The 23896-nt window shown below is 41.2% G+C and overlaps 1 protein-coding gene across 8 annotated transcripts in view; it reads left to right on the forward strand.

Annotated features, from left to right (window-relative positions):
• dscamb (Down syndrome cell adhesion molecule b) overlaps window positions 1–23896 on the forward strand; it is a gene marked incomplete at its 5' end in the record, with an annotated part of 110498 nt that overhangs the window by 69275 nt on the left and 17327 nt on the right. For all 8 annotated transcript variants that reach the window (XM_079225185.1, XM_079225183.1, XM_079225184.1 and 5 more), the window contains 14 exons: window positions 490–765; window positions 1993–2289; window positions 3361–3633; window positions 5331–5609; window positions 5876–5995; window positions 9004–9183; window positions 18215–18411; window positions 18759–18855; window positions 19122–19250; window positions 19376–19543; window positions 20387–20457; window positions 20913–21156; window positions 21983–22129; window positions 23116–23271. In XM_079225185.1, the coding sequence (XP_079081311.1) occupies window positions 490–765; window positions 1993–2289; window positions 3361–3633; window positions 5331–5609; window positions 5876–5995; window positions 9004–9183; window positions 18215–18411; window positions 18759–18855; window positions 19122–19250; window positions 19376–19543; window positions 20387–20457; window positions 20913–21156; window positions 21983–22129; window positions 23116–23271 (2634 nt within the window). The remainder of the gene's footprint in view (window positions 1–489; window positions 766–1992; window positions 2290–3360; window positions 3634–5330; window positions 5610–5875; window positions 5996–9003; window positions 9184–18214; window positions 18412–18758; window positions 18856–19121; window positions 19251–19375; window positions 19544–20386; window positions 20458–20912; window positions 21157–21982; window positions 22130–23115; window positions 23272–23896) is intronic.

Consider the following 23896-nt stretch of genomic DNA (forward strand, 5'->3'; position numbering starts at 1 on the left):
CTTTGCTCACTTATATTTAAAACAAATTAAATATTGTTGGGCAGACAGAACAAGCAATTTTGGAACTTAAGATCGGCATTTTTCTGACACAAATTACCAAATGTTTTGGTCGAAAAATGTCCAATGTGACATCTTTAAATTGCTTGTTTGGTCCGACCAACAGTCCAGAAACAAAAGATGTGAAATGTCCTGTCATAGAAGACAAAGACATTTTATTTTTAACATACATTTTTAAGGCGATGGAACCAGTGGATTTGGTGTACCAGTGAACATTGTTTTTCTTCAAAATATTGACTATTCAATTAGTAAATATATTGAATGAGATCTAATCTGGAGATGGTGGTTACAACCTTCTACTCTGAAATCTTATGTAGCAACGTTGATCAATTCTAAATAAGACTTTCTTTTAATCTTATTGTCACTAAAACAAAACAAATGTTTGAATGCTCCTTTAAAAAGACATCGTGTCTCTTATTTCTGTGTTCTTAGAGCCCTTGAAGGCAGTGGTCAGCCCCCGGAAGGTGAAAGGCAGTGTGGGTAGCAAGGTGTCTCTGTCTTGTAGCGTGAGCGGCTCAGACGAGTACGAGCTGTCATGGTACCGCAATGGAGAGATCATCTACCCTGGCAACAATGTCCGCTTCACCGGGCTGAACCGGGAGAACCTCATCATGGAGGGGATGTCGAAGAGCGACGGCGGAGCCTATCAGTGCTTCGCCAGGAAGGGCATGATGTCGGCACAGGACTTTGTGCAAGTCATCCTTGAAGGTAAAATGCGTGCATGTGATTTGCGGCATTCGCACAAATGCCGACCGAACGCCACACTGTAGCAGCGCCCTTATGTATAATCGGTGAGTTAGCAGAAACAGATGCAGGCCATTGAGATCAATACAGGGTGTGTGTGTTAATGGCGTCCAGCCGTGACTCTCTGCTATAGGCCGCCATTACAACGATCATCCCAGACTTCACAAACGCATAGAAAAATACATGAACACCCACCCTTGAATCCAATAGCTTACCTTGGCAGCGTTGCTCAGGCAACTGTCTGCTGTGGCCAGGGAGCTGTTAAAAGAAGATATTGATAATCTATAATCATGTGGAACAGATCTAGATTATCAGAGCAGCAGCAGGCAGACACAGACGTTTCAAAAGCCAACTGCTCTCAGTGTCTGGGAGGGAAGCTCCTGGATCTGTTCATAATGAAAGAATGGTAACAAAAAGACAAAATGTGCCCTTTTCCTTTGCTACGTTATTATAATTTCATTTAAAAAAAAGTTTATTTGACAAAGACCCCTGAAAGCAAATTACACATCTTCTCTCAAACTGTGTTCCAGTAACTGTTGATGAATATGAACAACTGATAAAGTAATAACCAACATGAAGTGTTTTTTTTATTAGAAGCTTTGTGATCTGAGTTTTCTTTTAGTCCTCATGGCCCTCAAAAAGTATACACTGTACTGTTCAATCATTATGCAATGCAACAGAATGCAGTAACGTATAGGAGCAGCTCTCTGAGAGGAATACCAAGATTAATAAATAACAAGAAAATGCCTCAGGAACACGGTCATCCAATCGTAGCCGTACTAGGTGAGCATGCAGTCAATGTGGCAGCGTCATTGCACCCGCTTTTTATTTGCAGAGAGAACTGGTTTTAGACAAAAGCTTCTGCCAAATCAATACATGCAAATATAATGTAAATGTAACTCCTCCAACAATCTGAGAGAAAAAAACAAGAACAAAGAGCAGCTCTTCTAGCTGAAACAGTGGGCTCTGCTGACAAGTTGCTACCAGGTCAAAATGAAACAATCCACTGCGTAAGTATTGTAAATTATGTCAACATTTACTTGTTTCTAGCTCTAATAATACTTCACAAGTCTCCCGTAATCACCTCATAGTGATGACTGAGAATTGTTTGAGGTCCAGTTTCTCGTTCTATATTTTATTCACCGTTGTATTCCTGTCCCCTACCCTGTTCCTCCTTGTCCCTCATCGCAGATGGTACTCCGAAGATCCTGTCCTCCTTCAGCGAGAAGGTGGTGAACCCGAACGAGCCCGTCTTCCTGGTCTGCAATGTCAAGGGCACGCCGCCCCCAAGATGCTTCTGGTCGCTGGACGACGACCCCGTCATCAAAGACACCCACCACCACCTGGGCCACTACGAGACCCACGAGGGCCACATGGTCAGCCAGCTGAACGTCACACACACCCAGGTGCAGGACGGCGGGGTGTACCGGTGCACGTGCAGCAACTCGGCCGGGGTCGTGTACCACCAGGCTCGAATAAACGTAAGAGGTGCTTGTCAAATCAGCTCCTCCAAGAACAACAATACACATACCTTGTCTGTCTCTCTGTGTGTCTGTCTGTGTCTCTCTGTCCAGCTGGCTTTCTGGCGCTTGCAGTACACGAGCGCTGGTTATTGATTAGGATGTTTTGGTTTCCTTGCTTTTGTAGTATTCTCTTATGATAATGATTTTGCTCAGTATTTATTAGTTCTAGTATTACATCTTTAATCACGTTTACTTTTCTGATTGATTTTGCTTCCATTTTTTTGTTATTTTTTATGCATTATTATTTAATTTTTCTCTGCTCCTTGTATACATTTTAATATTGTAGCCTCGTCTTTTTCTCTCCAAATTATTACTGTGCTTCTCCTACATGCCTGTATTTTAGGTCAAATGAATTATCCTGGTTTGCTGCACATAAGCGTATCTGGATATTGGGTTCCAAAATGGGCTGGTTTGTAAATAGCCGGAAGAAAAAAATATTTCTTTTGTTTGCATGAATACATTTATCTCTGGTTTGCTTGTGTGTGTGTGTGAGTGTGAGTGTTCTTGTGTGTCAGTGTCTGTGTGTGTTTACTCAAGCAGCCAATTCAACTCTCCGCGAACAGATGTTAAAGCGATTATTCTGTTTCCATTTTATGAGACACAGAATGTATTACTGCAGCAAGAGCGGACTAATAAGTATCAGTAGTACAGTGTTATCTAAACGCTCTGTTTTCCTTCAGATAGTTAGCACACTTTCATCTGCTTGTCATTTCACAGCCTTCTGCTTTGAGTTAAGCCTAAAACCATGTGGTAAAACAAACAAGTACAGCTTGAAACAACAGTTTGTTTTGCATTTCTAAATATTTCAGTGGTAGGTGCCATGTGTGAAGCTGCGGAGAGAAATGTTCTCTGTTTTGTGTTCTCTGTTTAGCAGTTAACCTTTCTTTGTTTAACTACTACATATATTTGGAAAGTAATAAGTCAGAAATATATTTCTATTTACAAAAACACCAAAAATAAAGCTCTAGTGATTTGATGTCACTATCCACTGAATGTCTTTATAGAGGATCTTTTCTCATTCTCTGTCCCTCTGTAGGCCGCGCCAGCATTCGTCCAATGAAAAACATCACAGCGATTGTTGGACGGGATGCGTTCGTTCACTGCCGTGTGATTGGCTACCCTTACTACTCCATAAAGTGGTACAAAAACTCGGCACTGCTACCGTTCAATCACCGACAGCGAGCATTTGAGAACAACGGCACACTGAAGCTGACCAACGTGCAGCAGGTGGACGCCGGCGAGTATAACTGCAAGGTGATGGTCCAACCCAACAAGATGGACTCCCAGAGTGTCCATGTTCTTGTGAGAGGTTAGTTCCATTGGGTTGTGGGGGGTTGCGCTTACCATGCTGCCCAGGCTGTCAATTTATGTTATTTGGTGCACTGATCAAATTTGAGTATTTACCGATTGAGACAGACGAGATACAGCAGTTTAGAATCAAGTGTTAAATATAGAGCTGATTTGATAAACCTGATGATTTAAACACGTCAATTCAATGTTTTGTTTTATTTGATGCAGTGCATTCTGGAGCCATCACATCTGCATGTTTTTCTTCAAGGAATATTTCGTGAAAAATGCTCATTCATGCTGAGATAGATTAGGAAGTCAGTTTAGCTTAGCATAGAGACTGGAAAGAGGGTGAAATAGCTAACCTGATAAAAAGTTACAAAACTATGCCTGCCAGCATCTCTAAAGCTCACTGTTTAATATTTTACTTGTTTCCATTTGTTTATTCGAAAAATAAATCAGTGAGTTTTATGAAGGTTATGTGAGGGACTCATATTTTGTGCTCTAATAACATTGCATTTGATAGATACTTTAAATAGGGAATGTAAGGCCCATTCTGAGTCTACTGAAAACACCAGTAGATATATAAATAAAATGACCCACTCAAACAGAAATGCAAACAGCTATAATATATGTCATAGATCTTACCACACTTCTAAATTAATCTGATATTCCTCAGGACATCAAGGCATCTAATAACGACTGTATCAGTGTCACTGATATTACAGAGCTGAGTGACTAATCTCCACTGAGATCGTACAACTGTAAGAAGTAATACTCAAAAGGGCTTCCCCATTATGCTCCATGCCCTTCCCTCTGTACAGTATGCTAGGTTGTTGTCACTATATTACACTTCCTAATGGAGCGAGGGAAACAGAGTGGGAGAGAGAGTGAGAACTAAAGAGAGCGATGATATAAAGCAACACTTCCCAGTGGTGCTATAGTGAGCAAGTGCATTTGTTAATTTACTCTGCTCATGCTTAAAATGCGGAAGTGTCTTTGGGGATCCCTGGAGTCCATTATCTCCCCTTTGTTGTGAATTAAATAAGGTGCTAAAGTGCTGCTTATTTCAGTGTTATTTCAACTCACTGGACACTCAAACACAGAGATGACTGGGGATGGCTGGAGATTTCCCAGAGAATAGAGCGCAGGCAATTTAAATAAATGTTATTTTGTAACAGTGTCGTTATATTATGCAGCCAGATTGGCTCTGGCTGCTCTGTGAATATTTGTTTTCTTCCACTCACTAGTCCGGCAATCAGGGCTTTGAGTGGTGGATACAATCTTAGATTTATGTAGTAGCCAAGCTGGAAGATGGGTAAGTATGTAGGTTAGTAGATCAATAGATCATCATTCATAGACAAACAGAAAAAGTTCAGGTTCACTCAGATTACTTTTTCCAAGCAACCTGAATGAGTCACTTCAAAGTTTTTTTGTTTTTTTTTCTGTTTCTGTGTGCGCTCCTTTTTCTGAAAGAACATAATGTCCCCAACTGACAATGATGGGAACTTATTGCAAAATGTTCTGCAATTCAGGTCTTTTGTGTTCCTTCAGTGACCTCTTTAAAGCAAGATAGTTCAAATATTTTTGTTTTACTCTAAAGGAAAGGACACAGTATCTGCCACAAAATCCAGGGAATTAAGACGCTCTTTGAAACTCACGGCTGAAATCACATTTGATCTTTGTGTCTCTTCCTCCCTCTCCTCCTCTGCCTGTCAGTGCCTCCCTACATTCAGCCCTTTGAGTTCCAGCGTTTCACCATCGGCCAACGTGTCTTCATACCCTGCGTGGTCATGTCAGGCGACCGTCCGCTGGACATCACCTGGCAGAAAGATGGCCGGCCGATCCCCATCAGCCTGGGTGTGACCGTGGATAACATCGACTTCACCAGCTCATTGAGAATCTCCAACCTCACGCCCGACCACAACGGCAACTACACCTGCGTCGCCCGCAACGAGGCTGCTGCAGTGGAGCACCAGAGTCAGCTCATTGTTAGAGGTGAGGAAGCACAAAGGAACAGATTATATATCTAATGGCACCCTTGTGGACGACTCTAATCTGCAGTATGTGTGCAGGTTTTCATTTTAAGCCATCCCTGCAGTACCAAACTTCAGTTATTAGTTCCTGCTGTCTGGCTGGAGGTAAAATCGACTGGTGCAGTGTTTGACTTGTGTGAAACTGCACACACAGGCTACAAATGTAATAAAGACACCAACACAATGATCATGTATCAATGTCAACTGTTGATTTTTGTGTATGTACAGTTCCTCCTCAGTTTGTGGTTCAGCCTGAGGATCAAGATGGGATCTATGGGAAAACGGTGACTCTTAACTGCTCAGCCGAAGGCTACCCTCCACCCACGATCGTATGGGAACACTCCAAAGGTACATTAAACACAGCACGCATTACCGACTGCAGGTGTACCTGCCAGCTACGAGGGAATGAATTAAAAACAGATCACACTTTTGAATTCAAACTTATGGAGTGGGTAAGCAGACTTAAGTCTCCCGAGGTACCAGGATGCTCAGCCATATATCAGATTGAGTAATAATACAAAGTGCCTGTGAAACAATCAAACATGGAGGTTCATCACTCAAGGTAATTAACTCCAGATTTAATGTATATGGTGTTACAATTCAAACGATGTTTAACCCTCACAAGACAAACTGCAATCACATAACTGTCTTTAGTTCAATGACATGAACACTTACAAGTGGTAAACATGGGAATCCTTCTTTATGTGCACGCAGTATGGGGTGTTCCACTTTTTATTGCTAAGTGAACACCGCTCAACAATGAACACAGTATTGAAACACAAAGTAATATGAATTCAAGCTCACAGCATTAGCATCGTTTAATCTTGAGTCTCAATAGGGATTCTGGTCTGTATTGAACTACAGTGATTGAAGGTTGCAGCCTTTAGATTCAAATTAATACTTTTCCATTATTTAAGAGGGAAATCATGTGAAATGGATGTATTTTTTATGCTACAGTACAAAACATAAAAGAAAAAAAGGAATAAGGATTGACCTGAAACAGTACAGCTTCCTGTGAAGCTCGCTTGGTCTCAGGTTGTGTTTCTTAAAGCAACTGTGTGTGAAGGCGAGTGCAGTCGTGCTTTTGCAGGTGAGTGCTTCATCCACAGCCGGAGCATATGTGTCTGAATGCACAGACATAAAAGCACACAGGCAGCCATCTGCTCTGTAAACTGCGGGCTGAGGGCTTGCAGGGTTTCCACCTGCACCATTAGAGAATCATCAGATAGAGAGAGAGAGACAGGGAAAAGTAGGCAGGCAGATATACAGATAGAGCGTCAGCAGACAGACGGACAGGAAGGCAGCAGGTGAGTTCGGCCACTTGAGCAGGGCAGATGAAGAGGAGCCCCAGGTGTTTGCTCCATCATCCATATAACCAGAGATGAAAGCTTCACCAACAGAAGGACAACAACCAATGAGGAGTGCGTGTATGTGTGTTTGTGTGTGTTCGCTCGGCCCCATGATCAAAGGAATGAAAGAGTCAGATCTGTTTTTCACCCTTTGATTGGATTGTGTGTGTATTTGTGTGAGTTTGTGTGTGTGGATGTGAGACTCACAGGCCTCATGCCTGATTAGTACTGTCTGTACATCCATTTCTGATCAGATTAGGCTGAGCAGTGTTTGTTTGTGTGTGTGACTACGCAATCGTAGCGTTAAAAACAAGCATTATCTATCCAGCAGGAAGGCCCCCATAGTTCAGTTGTCCCGGCCGCAGATCACTTTTTTACCTCCATCCTTCTGGGTGCTCTATGATATGTTGTTGTGCAGCATATCATTCAGAGCAAAGTAGCAATGAAAATCACCTCCAAAACAAAAATACATCCAGGCTAGGTGGCTTGGGAAGCTATCGTTTAATTTGTTGGAAGCCAGAGGGCAGTTTGTCCAGAGAATGGCTGTCTGGCATGCTTTTACTGCAACAGAAGTAGGTAAGAGCCAGATGAGTGTCTCTGGGAGATATGGAACAGTAAGTAAAGGTCAACTACTATTAGCATAACGACTAGCACCGTTTGGATATGCAAAATCCATAATTCAAGGAAGAACACATCTCCCTCCTCTCCCTGTTGGAGCCAGGGGAGCAGGAACAAAGTCACCACTTGACCCTTTGCTAGCCACGGCCACTTGACTGCATTTTAATTAAAAAGCAAAAACCCACAGCTCACTAAATAGCCTAATCTCTACACGCTTACTTTAACACGAGCTAATGCAACGTCTGGCTCAGTTCACACATGTGTTTAATACTACATGAGCAAGGTGGAATACAGTGCTTTCATCACTGTAGGAGCAGACTGCTCCAAAAGTGGTACGCTTTATGATTCATTGTCGGTGACATTTCCTGCGGACTTTGCAGAATGAGATACTGTATTGTTTAACAATAGAACTAGTGATTTTTTTATCATTTTTCTAGATAGATAGAGATAGGTATTAATTACACGCAGGATAGACTTTCTCAGAGATGCCAATTCCAATTATTACATCGATGCTTCAGTGATGGATATCAAGTGTCAGTCGTATTGGACTTTTGAGAATTGAGAAAAGACGCATGGAGAGATTTACACTACTTCTTTATAATCAGACAAATCCATGCCTGTAGGATAAGTCTGTCCTCGACCAAGGCCATTTATGCAGTCGATATAACTATTTATTCTGGATCTAGTAATTCAACAAACATACATGCAAAGAATAACCCAGAGATTTAACGCACAGGAATAAATAGTCTGGAGAAAAAAAAAAAAGTCTAGCTGCAGCACGTCTTGGTGTTGAAGGCCGACAGCAATGCAAGGCCCCTCCGCTCTGCTCGCCGTCTGCCTGTTGTTCCTCTGCACCAATCTGCTGTCTTGTTAAACATGAGCATTATGTCTATTCTGATTGCATCACACCGGCAGCTCGGCCTGCTTCACTGTGCTCAGCAGCTGTTTGGCGGTTTAAGGATTTAGGCCTGGTGTTAAGAAACATGTTTACAATCCTCCCTAAATCTGACAAGCTTTGTCATCAAATTTGTAAACAGAGACGCGTGGTCAAATGAATGCACGCACACACACACACACACACACACACACACACACACACACACACACACACACACACACTGGAGATCGACTTACTGTTAAGCACTGCATCCCGTTTTAGCATTACGCATCAATTTCTCCTGAAAATTACAGATCAATATATAGGCATGTGTGTGTGTGTATATATATATATATATATATATATATATATATATATATACATATATATATATATATGTACTGTGTGAGCTATAGAAAGAGTTGGATACTATATCGAAATGTTTATTTTTTCATTATTGTGTGGTCTTTTACTCTGTCTTTCTTTAACTTGTATCTTCCTTTTTGTCTCAGGCGCGGGCGTCCCCCAGTTTCAGCCCATCCAGCTGAACAGCGGCTCTCGTGTGCAGCTGCTGAGCAACGGTTCGCTTCTCATCAAACACGTGCTAGAGGACGACAGCGGCTTCTACCTGTGTAAGGTCAGCAACGACGTGGGAGCTGATGTCAGCAAGTCCATGTACCTCACCGTCAAAAGTAAGAGCCTGCGTCTGATGCACGATCAATAGTAGCTGATGGGCTGTAATCATTGCGTATTTTAATGTCTGGGCCGCTGCAGCAACAAGCAGCCGTTAAAAAGGATTTCCAGCTGCGGGATTTTACAGATAGCTATACTCCTCGTAAAGTTGATCGGCTAGACATTCATTTTGAAAAAAATAAATAAAAATGAAAGGAAGGGAGATGCACATCAGCAGATTCAATAGGCAAGCTGTGTATATGATTAACAAACTGAGTTTGAGAGTTACAGATTCTGATCATAATCCATCCGAACCAGCATCTCACTGACCAAAATATCTTGTGTTGAACTTCAGCTAAATACAAAGCACTTGAGTTAAACAAAGCATGAAAGGGGTCATGAGCCTGACTTCCTTACTGGCCAAAATGACAAAAAACAAACCTTTATTTTGTCAAATGTTCTGCACAATCCTATCCATATGCAAACAGTTTGTATATGTAAACATGTTACTGTTTCTCTGTCAGTGGTCGGGATGTTTATGTCCCCAACTGCAGGTCTCCTGCCTCCAGTGAGGCATTAGCATGTAGCTCCCCTATAGCGCCAGGAGTGGCTCTTCATTTTCATGCCGCTTAGATGTGAGTGGGGCTTATTTTCCCTGTGCTACTGTTATCAAACTGGATCACGAGGAGCCCTGCTGACATGCAGCCCTCTCTCCGTCTCCCCCTCTTTCTCTGTCTCTTCTCTTTCTCTCTCCTCACCAGCTACAGGACACAAATGTGAAAAAGAGAACAAGAACCTGACACATTTAACTTGTTTTCAGTGATGTAATGGAAGTTGTAACTAACCCTGACTTCTGACCCTTCTATGAAAAGGGAAGCAAACAAAATAATCTCCTTCTGGATAAATCATCTCTTGTTATCATAAATATCAGCTGGCATTGCAGTGGATTTTCATGTGTCACTGTAATTAAGCCTCGCAGTGTACAAGGTTGGGAGCTGTCACTGTGTGAAGCTGTCAGTGTTACAGCGGCAGGCTAAGAGAAGAACATGCTCTTTGTGTTTTCATAGGTCAGTTTGCTGACTGTAGCACCCAGTTGCTATGCAGCAAGTTGACCTATGGCTGTACAAACCTTCTTTTCTTCCATTTTTCACCAAGCAGGGAGCAAACAACGTGGCTGCCGCTACAGAAGACTCAACTCTCTGTAGCACATCTAACTCCAAACACCACACAATGATTTTTAAGGCATTGTTTATTTATCTCAACTAAAGAAAACTAAAGCAAACAAGGTCTTGTGTCGCACAATGTGCATTGATATCCAGGTTCATGATGTGCTTTTACTGTATTTACTGAACTTTTACTGTATTTACTGAACAATAAGTTCTTTCAGAGCCAAAGAGAAGACATTCCTCAAGCAGGTTAGAGTGAGATGTGCATCTTGTACTGATGTGGGGGATTGGGGCAGTGTGAGAATTAAATGAGATTGCATGCATAGTTTCGGTTTCATTGCTCTTTAAAGTCAGTTGTATCGTGTTCCAAAGTAGAGGAGAGTGATAGAAAGAGAGAGAGAGATGTTTGACCTGCCGAATGCACTCTGCTGTTGCTCTAGGCTTCAGTTTCATGTTGTACTCGGCTTTATCAAAGAGAATTTTGACAGCTTTCGTGCTAAATAATGTAAGTCTATACTCGTAACTAGTAGTTTCATTATCTGAACCGTAATGTTAACATTATTTACTGTTTTTTTTATGTCTATATCAATTTCTCCCCCATAAGATTAATCTTTAAAAGATTCTAGTAGTAGAATATTACATGAAAAACTATATTTCAAAGCTTGCCAGTTAATTGCTCTCTTTGTGTGTTGTATGCACACTGACTCCATACAGTATGTGTTCTTACTGCTGAAAAATATACTGAACTTTTAAAAATAGCATTTCTGTTTGCTCCATAACTATCAATTGTGACACATCTTTACAGAGCTTTCTCCGCTAACCATATGAGTCCCTTGACAATTAATGAAAATTCAACCAATCCTGACAATTGCCAAGAGCTTGAAGTTTTTCCTCCCTTTTCCCACATAAAATCCTCTAATTCAGAGCCATTGCTGTCTCATTAGATTTGGCGCTTTATGCTGAATTATTTACATGTTTTTTTATTGAGCCTTTGTTGCATATAATTATGGTTATTTGAAGAACTCCTGCTGTTAAAAACCTTTGAATATCATGTTTACTATTTCTCAAATTTGCAGAATCCCATTTTGAAGTCATCTATGAATTAATACACTTCTCCTGGAGCCTTGCGCTCTTATTGCAAAATAGAGTGCTGCAGGAATGACGTATTTTTGTAGGCCAACCCGGACGCATCGCTCTGGTTCCCGAGACAAAAAGCCAACGGGATTTTTTTCAATGGATTTGGGATTATTACAGAAAATAAGATCTGTGGCAAACTAACTTCTATAATGTTTACATGTTTTGTTCAGCAAGATCATTTTTAAGCGTCAATGAAATCAGCAGAAGTAAACATCTAACGTTGGGCTATGAACAGTGAGCGGGAGTAGAGACAGACTTTTGTAGCCACTTGATAGCTTACTCCTTTTTAAGGTACCTAAAAACTGAAGAATTTATGGTCTTGACTGATGCATTTTATACATAATAAAACAAAACATTAACATATCATAAGCTTGTGTTAACCACAAACCTTATTTCAGGCATCTAACTATCTATCTAAAAACTAATTAAATTGATCCATAGACTTTGCAACAACTAAACCGGAAGTGTCACTTTGTTTATTGTGCATTTTGTCTTTTTTTGTGGCAAATTACAAGAGGTGCAGAGAGTCTGTCACCATAACTGTATATACATGAAATGATGAAGCGATGCTAGATTATTTATACACTATTATTATATGTACATGATATCAATATTTCATTCTTAAATATTTATAATTATCGTCAATACCGGTATATAACACCACCTATAGCTACAATAAACACACAAATCTGTTTCCTAATCTCCAGAACCGTTGGTACTGCAGCTAACATCATGCGAACAGTTCCCCCATGACGTCACCAGTGTCATCATTAGTAGCACTGAAAATGGATTAAATACATGCGAATACAGTTCTCTTTTTACACTCAGTCCATTTACTCCTGAATTTAATTTACTTGCAGTGTCATTTAAAACCTCCAAGTCATTTATGATTCAGTTAGCATTGACGTGCCATCCTCACAGCTCGAATAATTCACAGTACAAGAGCCAGCTAAGATCTTTGGGCCCGTGATGACACCGTGCGCTGTCCTTCCTCGGCTGCCATTGGCTTCTCCTTCATTATGTACTGGCTCAGCCGCGTGCCAGTCACTCATCAACAGATCACATTTCATGCCCTTTAAACCCCAAACTGTACTCGTACGCTCAAGATGCCTTCTGTAAAAGTGTACTTACTCGCATGAGTGGTTAGAAAAACTGCGACCATTAGTGTGCTTGTAGTCATCAGCTCCATCGTGTCCATTTCTCAGTGTTTGTGTTTGCGAACACATTTCTGTTCTAGCATACAGTATGATTGTCATGTAATGGTTGTTTTATACGTTTTTTATTTGTGTATTCATTCATGGTGCATTCTGTTCATTCTGCTTGCATCAACGTGTGCGAATTTGTGTGTGTATGTGTGTGTTATGAGATGCTGGAACTCTTGAGTGCATTTCAGCCTCATTTAAATCCGTCAATACTTCAATTAGAAGCCGACGAGGGGGCTCAAGGGAAGAGCAGTCCGCATGTTTCTCTGCTTTATTTGCACTCTCTGTCTGTCTTTGTTTCTTACATTTCCAGAAATGCGAGAAAGATTAAAAAGATAAATGATACATTATCTGTTTCATTTTATAGCCTTTTTCATTTGATAGCCGCTGTGTGTGTCCACCAAGTGACTAAATATCCCATTGTCACAATAAAGCATACATTTATTTCCCATTTATAGATCTGTTTTTAGCTTAACTCTTCTCACAAAATAGTCTTAATCCCAGATGAATATTACAGTATCATATATTTAAATCCTTCTACATCAGTCTACACTGCTCCTCTGTGTGTCTGTGTGCATGTTTTTCTGTTTTCCTCTTTCTAAATCACAATGTCAACAGAGTGAGTCATGTATAGTGTCAAAAGAGAATTGTTCTGGTTGTATACTCGCAGGGTTGTGTGTTTTTATTTATGCTCTCTGAAAAAAAAGTATTGGATTCAACAGTACGTTTATCTACTAGGTAAAGCTAACGTGCCGTACTGACTGGTGCATATCACTTTAGCCTAAATATGTTTGCATCATACATGATGTATGACTGCTGGCTCACTTGTAGCCATCAAGTTCATGTAAAACACTTTTTTACAGGGTTCTCATTTTAACACGAGTCAGTTGGAAAACATTAAAATGTCAACCGTTGTTTTCAACTATAATGAAGTCAACTTTAGCTTAACTTAACTAGTTAACGAGTCTGATTAATCGTCCATCAAATAGTGACCAATTAATTTCTCTCTCCGTCAAATCAATCATCGAATTATTGAGCTCTTATTCAATCAGAAACGGCTTTAACAGTTTTAATGCCACGGTAATTCTGGAACTAAGATTTCAGAAGTGCCAGTTTCCACGCAAAAGAGGTTGTGCAAAGCCACCGTTGACTCAAATGGTGCTTCAGGTTGAATTATTCAACATTTAGCCCATGTTAGTGCGAGTGAAGCCTTCTCCACATTGCTCAGTCCCTCACCTCCGGTCTGTACCTTTCTGTCTTTGTCCCCCTCCTTTTACCTTCCCTCTCTAGCCTCTCGGCTTTCTCTTTCTCCCTTGCCTCAGCTCTTCCCACTCACACTTTCTCCTCTACCCGCCTGTGTTTTATTACCAGGCCCCTGTAATATCGCTGGATATTAAAAAATATACATCAACCAAGCAATTATGGGCTATCAAAAAGAATAGGTTTAGCCCGGGGCCCTGCGAGTGCTGCACGGTAGATGCATAGAGATGAGATGAGGCCTCACCTCAGCCTGGGCCGCTGAAGCACAACCAAGATCGGCGAAGATTGTAGGACATTTTAGATGCTGCGGTCTGTGTCATATGCTAGCGAAGCAGAATACACGGACATTGAGCATGTTTCGTTCTCACATATGCACTCACACACACACACACATGGTCACAGCCGGAATTCAACTTGTATTCAAATATGCATATTCATATTGACAAGCGTGTGCTCATATAAACCAACATATTTTAATAGTCATGATTTCACACCGAAACACGTACACAGATAGACACACCAACACACACTGAGCCATGCATTGTGTCATTGAGTGCCCTTTCTCTCTCGATGAGCAAACACGAGCTTCGTCAGTGTTAACTTGCACTGCCAAAGCCGCCGATTTAGATGGAGAAAATAGCCTCCGTTAAGGAGCAATAACATTTAGAGAAGGGGCTGAGAAGACTCTTTTAATAGGACTCACTTAAAATTCATAGTTGCTATGCAAAATAAATCAGCGATTTCCTGCGCGGGGGCAGTGGGAAAGGGGATGATGGTGTGGGGAGCGAGGGAGAGGGAGGGGCTGCGAGTGAATAAGTGATGAGGTTTAAACGTTGGCAGTCCCAAGTCTGACACATTTCATCATGCCGGGGGTGGGCTGGGGCTGAAGGTGCACGTACACGCACACACAAGCGCACAGGTCTCAAATGTGCGCACAAACACACACACATACACACACAAACACACACACACACACACAAGTAAAACCCCCTTTTGATTTGTGTCAAAGACGGAATTGTACTGTGAGAAAAGTCAGAACATGTTGAGTTCATTTGTTTGTGTTGGATGTGTGCATGTGCGAGTTAACTCTTGATTTTAATTTACAGTACACACTGAATACACTGATATCAGTGTAAATACATGTTTTAGCTAAGCCATGCTAGCAGCATTTTAACCGCCATACAAGCTAAACATCGGCATGTCAGCCGTGTCATTGTGAGCGTGTTAGCAAGTGTCATTGTGAGCGTGTTAGCAAGCTGACGTTAGCGTTTAGCTTAAAGCACCGCTACATCCTCACGGAACTGCTTGAGTATCGCAATCAGAATAAACAAAAAATCTTACTCTAATACACATGCATGCACATACTTTACAATATAGATACATATTTATACTGTATGTACTACTGAAATGATAAATAACAGACCAAGAAACAATCCGTGGCATTTTCCAGCCTTCTTGTGCTGCAGAACGAGGGCAGTTTAGCGCGTCAGTACAGTATAATAAATGATTAATTATAAATTCAAGTACTTTAATTGACTTGTGATTGTCTAACCTTCCTTGCACTCCTAGTACGAGCAAACTGTACCCGACTGGCGCCTGTGTGAAGCCAAAACAAATGATTACAAAGTTATCTACATTACTGTTTTGACCCAGGGGAATACTGTGTGTGTGGGGAAGCATGTGTGTATTTTTGAATCGTGTTTACAGTTGTTTATGTGTGCAATTGCTTCTGTTTTGGTTTGCATCTGTTTGTGCATGTGCATCCCTATGTTGTTTTCTTCCATTTTGACAGTGTTTCTTCACTTGCAAGGTCTCTGTATTTGTCTTTGTTTGTGTATTTCTGAATGTGCACAGGCGCGCGCGCGTGCGTCTGTCGTTATTCTTGCACGCCTGTACATGTTCGAATGCGTGTGTGTCCGTGTGAGACAACAGCACGGCCAGCGGACTTGTCTGCTGCGTATGAATAATCAAAGTGGTCTCTCTCATCATTAAATCATCGCTGTCCTGGTGGGAGCCTGAGGAGGGAGATGGAGTGAGAGAGCGAGAGAGAGGGATCATAGTTAGCGCTGCAGGGGTACATGCTCTCTCTCTCTCCTCCATCGTGTAGCGTGGCTGAGATGTGTCATGAGCACAAGTCTTTTCTGCTCTCTGTGCTCGCCCACTTAGCTCCCACAGACACAGCCGCTCTCATGCACACACACATTCATGCATATGCACACATAGTACAACACTCATACACATGCACACAGACAGATTATTCAGGAGTGTACAGACATGCACACACTGACTCAAACACACATATCGCATCTCTTCTTGGAGGAGAGGGCCTCCGACCTCGTCTGGCACAAACAAGTACCTGCCACATGTAGCCGCCACTACTGTCCTTTCCAAGGACACAGTTTTCACCATAGCACATATTTACTTAAGATGGAAACCTGCTAATAAACATATGGGATTACACACCGGCCTGTATAGTGTAAATAAAGAGTAACTGACTGATGATTAAAGCCGCTCTAATCTGTATTTGTATCATGTAATTTGTGTTGTGTAAAAGGATTCACTCATATTTTTAAAGCCACAGTAAACAAAGTAAAGTGTCTAGCTGGTGAACAAAGTGGAGTATTTAGCAGCTGAGGAGACACATATTTCTCTCAGGAGTTAGTAAAGACTGAACCGTATCTAAAAGGAGAGTGAATGTTGGACCCACATATATCAGGTGGACACAAGCAGGACTCCAAATGAATGAAAATGTTGCTCTGGATCTGTGGATGTGTAAAGAAGCAGCTGTTTGCAAACATCTCAACTTTTAAAGGGTGATAATATGTCAACGGTGTGTTTATAGCTCGACTCTACTGCCCCCGAGTGGCCAAAACGTAATAATAAATGTATTTATATTTAAATTTATTAAGTAAATCCTTGTAAACTAAATATATTTGGGGAATAAAACAAGTAATTTGAATAGTCTCTTTTGGCTCCGATGTTTTCCACTCAAATTTATTTTATAATTATTAGTCGCTGCCTTAGTTAGTGTCTGTAGAGATTGTTGCTAACAAATTAATTTCTACAATGATTTAACATGTCTTTTTCTGACTATTTAGTATTACAGATATTCAGTGTTTCTTCTCCTCGTGCGATTTAGAGCCTGATTGTTGCACATCAATGAATGGCATCCTGGCCATTATAAAATAACAGAACTGGGGGGATTTACATAGCATTTGTTGCTGAGAGCTTTGAATGGATTCACAGGATTATTTTCGCCTACAAATCTTGATGTGCATTGACTCAGATTGTCTCAGGTTTATAAGCCATCACACAACATGCATTTTAACATCTGTATAATGATTATGATAATGTTCACGATTGTCCAGATTGATAGAGATCATCATAATCGTTCAGTCTGCTCAAACCGCAGAAGATAATATGAGGTATTCCAGCTTTAACACTGCAAAGATCATTGTTCTGTGAAGAGCACCTGAACGCCTCTGTGAGTGTTATAATCGGGAGACGGCTTCATGCCAGTAGAGAGAAAAAGACAGAATGAAAGAAAGTGTGAGTATGAGAACAGTGTGAGTGTGAGTACAGACTGTGAGTAGTCTGGGTGAGAGACGTTCACAACACATAGTCGTTCTGCTGAACGACACACACACAAACACACACACAGGCTAGATGTGTTGCTAATGAGCCTGGTGTGCGGTTACGGCGTAGAGCCAGACCGGCACCACGCTCAGACCGATGGGAGTTCAGTCAGGAGTCACCACTTTCTTCTCCGTTCCTGTGCCTCATCCTCAGAAAGCAGCACGTTACCGTTCGCTGTCACTATCAAAGCAGGCGCAGGCTTACCTGAAGGGCTGCGTTTCAATCTCTAAGTATTGTGGGAGACAGGTAGACTCAAACATGAGTTCATGATGGTCCCCGGAGTGTTTAAGTGGTTGTCATAATTGTCAGAGAAAAGAGGGGAAAAAAAGAGTTTTCTCAGTATCAGACAGGAAATACCGTGAGAGAATGCATAGGTGCTGTGTTTTTTCAAATGTTTGATTTGATTTTACATTTAGATTTCTTTTGGAATAAAAAGATTAACGCATGGCAATATGAAAGTAATTATTTCCAAAGTGGCCTTTGGTGGAAGGCAAACTAGATAAAATGATAGAAAATGGTGATGTTTGTTGTCTATCTAATTGTCTAATCACAGCAGCAAATGTGCAAAATAATTGTTTAAACTGATTTATTATGTTCTTTTTATTTCTATTCTTACTCTCTTCCCCTCAACTTCTCTCACCTCCATCCAGTCCCGGCCATGATCACCTCCTACCCCAACACCACTCTGGCCACGCAGGGCGAGGAGAAGAAGATGAGCTGCATTGCTCACGGGGAGAAGCCCATCATGGTGCGCTGGGAGAAGGAAGAACGCATCATCAACCCGGAGACCAGCCGATACGTGGTCACCGTCAAAGAGGTGGCCGACGAAGTCATCTCTACGCTGGTGGTGAGTGCAAACATGTTTTTAAATCTCATTTTAGGGCGTGCACAACTTTTCGTCATTTAAAGAATCTTGTATCTATACATATGGAAAGCAGAGAGGGAGAACGAGTAGGTTATTCAAACACAGTATGAGTAAGTACATGTGGAATGCACTATTGTAAAAGACTACAGTATATGCCTTGAGATCATTTAGTAGTTAAGTGTCCAACATGGTCAGGATGAAGAGGAATTGTCCTCCTCTCTTGTAGAGGATGAGAATATTTAAGTTGCCCATTTTAAGTGATTAAAAAATCACTTGGCATGAAACTCTCTGCACCCCGTAATTGCCTGCATATGTGCGTCTCTCTGTAGATTATGCCAACTGTTCGTGAGGACTCCGGTTTCTTCTCCTGTCATGCCATCAACTCCTTCGGTGAGGACCGAGGCATCATACAGCTGACAGTGCAAGGTAAGACTCAGTTCAGCGAGAGGCTTCTTCACTGGCTGTTTCGAAAAGAGTCCCCATCAGGACTAGTAAAGTTGTCTATCCTTTATTACTTAATACATTCATTTATTCATTTAATTGCCGCACAGTGTGACTCTTACCCATAAACTCTCACAGGGGAAATCTCATACGGGGTAAAAACGATACGTCTGTCTGGTCTGCCGGCGATCCCGTTTTATTTCAGGACGACTCTGTTGTGTTCACTCTGTTGTGTTCACTCTATTCCTCAGAGCCGCCCGACCCTCCAGAGGTGGAGATCCGCGAGGTAAAAGATCGGACCATAGCTCTCCGCTGGACCATGGGCTTTGATGGCAACAGCCCCATCACAGGATACGATATTGAATGCAAGAACAAATCAGGTAGACACAAGTCGAAGAAACAAGAGGTTACTGTCACGCCTGTGCAACAATTACTGAAACGTGGCTTCACAGTAAACAGGAAATCCAGACGTTATTATCCATTCTCCCCCCTCTGTTTGTTCTAGCATCATGGCTATCAGCCCAGGTCACCAAAGATGTGTCACCGCAGCTCAACCAGGCCACGATTATTGACCTCCACCCTTCCTCCACTTACAACATCCGCATGGTCGCCAAGAACATCATCGGCAACAGCAACCCCAGCAACGAGCTCACCATCACCACCGATGAAGCAGGTAAGTCAAGTTGCATTTTGTGCAGTTTTACCTCATTTGAACACAAAGTTCACAGCAAGAATATAATTGTTACTGAAAAGGATCTGAACATTGCAAACAGAATGGAAGTGAGTAGTCTAAGTAAGTGCTGCTGGAATTACTTTCCCGAGAACATAAAATGAAACTCTACTTTCTCCATATCACACTCTTGTTAAATTGTTAATTTGGCTATTATGAACTTTACACTGTCACTAAGATTCATTTTAATAATTTAACACTGCTCTGTAGAGAATTGAGACTTCGTCCGAATGCTGGTTTGGACTGAAACTCCTCATCTATAGTGTCTATTTCTTCCTCCTGGCCCTCAAACCTGTTGAGTCATCTTGCACATAATTATTTTATGGTTGTTGGAATTGGAGGCCATCAACTTTTATACGTGGGGAAACAGATCAGTTCACTGTTGCTTTTAGTCGGCTCTATTAGTGTTCACTTATCTTCTATTGCCTATATAGATCCCGCCGCAGGCATACCAGCACTTTAAAATGCCCCATTTGACTGGATTCATTGCTAAAACAAAGTCATAAACTTCAAATTAAATAAAGCATGTATCATTTCTCACATTATTTTAAAGGTTAAAGTTGATTAAGTTTTTTTTAATTATCATTAAGTTGAGGTGGAAACTGCAAGGTACATGAATGAGCGAGTGCACCAAGAGAAATACATTCTCAACTCAACAGCACCATCTAGTGGAAGGGAACGGGACACAAGGGGACTTGTTCTGTCAGCGGTGGATCGTCTCTTCCATTGTGAATACATTGTGAATACAAGCATGCAGTCATGATGAATGATGTGCTTTATGTGCAGCTCCTGACGGCCCACCACAGGATGTCCTTCTGGAGCCCACCTCCCCACAGAGCATCAAAGTTTCCTGGAGGGTAAAGTCCAAACTTTGTGTGTATTGCTGATGAGCTGCAGCACTGGAATACATATAATGAATTAAACATTAAAGCGGCAGAGAAACACAAAGAGAAGATTTTGTTTCTCTCTCTCTGCAGAAATCAGTAGCTACAAATACTGATGTTTATTTTTTATATTTTATTATTTTATTTGGACCCCTTATAGGCTAGCAGCCACTTTGCGAAGATCTGAATAAAAAATAAACAAATACACATTAATACAGTAGCTTAACATTCTGTATATTGTTAAAGATAAGCTATCATTAGAACGAGCAACAGTTACCAATAACATTTGCAATAATTTGCATAAACATTCTTATAAATCAATGTTCTGTTTGCTTTAGATTTGGTATTTAATGTTTGACTAGTTTGTGTTAAAGTCTCTACAGCTCGTGTACTACTTACCGTTTCCTCTCGTCCTTATCGTCTTGCAGCCTCCCCAGAGGCACCTGCAGAACGGTGTGATCCGTGGCTTCCAGGTGGGCTTCAGGGAGTACAGCCCTGGTGGGAGCCACCAGTTCACCATCATCAGCCTGGACACCACAGGAGACACCACAGAGAGCATCTTGCTGGACAACCTGAAGAAGTTCACTCAGTACAGCGTGGTGGTGCAGGCTGCTAACAGGGCTGGCACCGGGCCTTCTTCCCAGCAGGTCGTCACCAAAACCCTGGAGGATGGTAAGGAGGGGGTGTGTGGGTGGATCTGATGTGTTATATGTGTCTTACCGTCCATGTGTCCAAGACAACGTGTCCCTGTTGAGGATCTCGTAATATATATTGTTTTTGATCTATACTGTTTTATTGTATAAACTACTTGTGGTTTGACTTGTTATTTTGCACCACATCTCTGTTACAGCCACCTTTGAGATGCAATGGCTCTCGATAAACTTTAACATATTCTTGTGGAAAGGCTCCCCTCTACTGGACACTTTTAGAATTACATTAGACAAACAGAGGACTGATTGTCCCTTCTTGTTTTGTTTTGTTTTGTCATAGAAAACATATATTTATATTCTTTATTCACAATAAAATTATAAATTGGAATACTTTTCCCTGCTTCACAAAAATACAACATGTTTTTTAACAACCTTGACACTGTTACGTCACTGATGTGGTGCTAATATTTAGCATTTAATAGCATTACATATCCAGTTTATTAAGATATTTTTACTCACAATAAACATCAGGGAGTTTGAGGATGTAGTTGTCAATGTTTATGACATTTTAAACAACTAAAATATTCAACCATTTTAGAATTGAACATCCATTGTCACTAATGTCTCCTCTGGTTGTTATACGATTTAGTTCTCTAGATAAGACACAGTGCTGTTTCATTGTTAGACGTGGAACAAAAATGATGTATCCAAACAGATGTTCCAGATGTAATATTTGTAATATTTGTTGAACTCAGTGAACTGCCTAAATGAGGGTACCCGCACAGTCACTTAAATTGCCACCACTCTGCCTTCATTAAGCCTCCTCCCTCCCCTTGTGCCTCTCATAGTGCCGTCTCGGTCTCCTGAAAATGTCCTGGCCGTGGCAAAGTCCCCAGAGGTCATCTCGCTCTCCTGGATGCCGCTACCCAGAGAGGCTCTCAATGGAAACCTGCAGGGATACAGAGTCATCTACTGGGCCAACCTGCCTGACGGAGGTATGACCATCACCCACACAACGATATGATTTATTAATCAATGCAGTTTACCTGCCATTCAAGTCCGTTGTTTACTTCACCTGATGTATCAATATTTCATGTTTGCCATTGCTGTTGCTTGTCACTGTTGATCCACTAGGGTGTGCTGTGGTGTTGTTGGTAATACTGTAACATGCTGTTGTGAAAGGTGGTGTGTTCTTCATATAAATTAGCACCATTTTTAGATATAAACTGTTATTTTCTGATAAATGACCAACAGTAGTTGATCTCATAGGACTCATTGTAGCACATTCTACTGTTTATCTGACTATCGTTTTTCAAAGTCTGAGTATAATTTACACCAACTTATTTGCACTTACAATATACATTTTTGATTTACGTTTTAATCTACATACTTGATGAACAACATCAGATTTTTTCAGAAGGTGCCGCATGACTATATAAGATGTATATAAGATGGTGCTGAAGAACAGTCGAAATAGAAAGTCTGTGTTTCATGGGAGGAGGAATATGTGTGGTTCTTCGTGTGTTTTTAACGGCTGTAAAGCAACAAACCAACCCTGTAGTCTGGCTAGTCTCCATCAATAATTCACAATGCAATAACTCAGCGAGGGCCATTGCCTCAGCGCTGAGTGACAGGACATAGGGGAGTAGAGAAGGAGAGAGAAATCAGAGCAGTTTTGAGGAGTAAAATCCTGTAATATCTGTTTTTACATTTTTGTTGATAAAATACTTCATTATGCAGAGGAGTGCCTCCCATATATTTCCTCCACTGTACATTCATTTCTACATTAATTAACTCAGGAGAGTGAAGTAAAGGTTTATATTTCATTGCAGGTAGCTAATATTTGGATAACGTTTGAATGCTGAATTAACTGGTGTTGGTATTAGTTTTCATAATAACCACACTAAGCTGCAGCCTACCACTAGAGTGTGTACTAATTCTGATACCCACTCTTATAAATGTGTCTCCTATCCTGTGTCAGAACTGGGAGAAATCAGGAATGTGACCACCAATCAGCCGTCTCTGGAGCTGGACGGATTGGAGAAGTACACCAACTACAGCATCCAGGTCTTAGCCTTCACCAACGCTGGAGATGGTGTCCGCAGTGAACAGATCTACGTCCGCACTAAAGAGGATGGTATGACGCATGACCCGAGAACAGAAATAACACACTCAACCCAAAACTTTTCAAAGTTCTTACTTGTCAATCATGTTTGAGTTGCAACTCAACAACCTGAAGCACAAAAACAATAGAGTGTAACATGGTGCTGTGTAGTGAAAGAATATGCATTAACCGCTTATAACACAAACTCATCATGCGCCTTTCCGACAGTATAAAACAGACCAGGGGTATTTAATATACATCGCTGTATTTCAGTGTGATTTATACGTATACAATAAGGTGCATTGAAATGACATATGCATGCATATTCAGTAGGGGTGGGAATCACCGGAGGTCCCACGATTCGATTTTATCACGATACTTGGGTCCCGATTCGATACTATCACGATACTATCACGATTCTGCGATATATTGAGTATTGCGATTTTAATCCCTTTTTTTCAACGCAAATTGTCCCCAAAGGAAAACTTTGTCAACATATTGTATCTAAGAAGATACCATTTTTAGTATGTTCATCTCACTTCAAATCATTTTTATTGCAGCAAAATGTGACTCTTGTGTGACACTTTCATAAATGTTGCACCTGACAAACTGAACAGCTTGTGTTACAGTCTGCATAGTCGGGTCATTTGAGCTAGAC

This window comes from Taurulus bubalis (assembly GCF_910589615.1).
Source record: "Taurulus bubalis genome assembly, chromosome: 10".
Lineage (NCBI taxonomy): Eukaryota > Metazoa > Chordata > Actinopteri > Perciformes > Cottidae > Taurulus > Taurulus bubalis.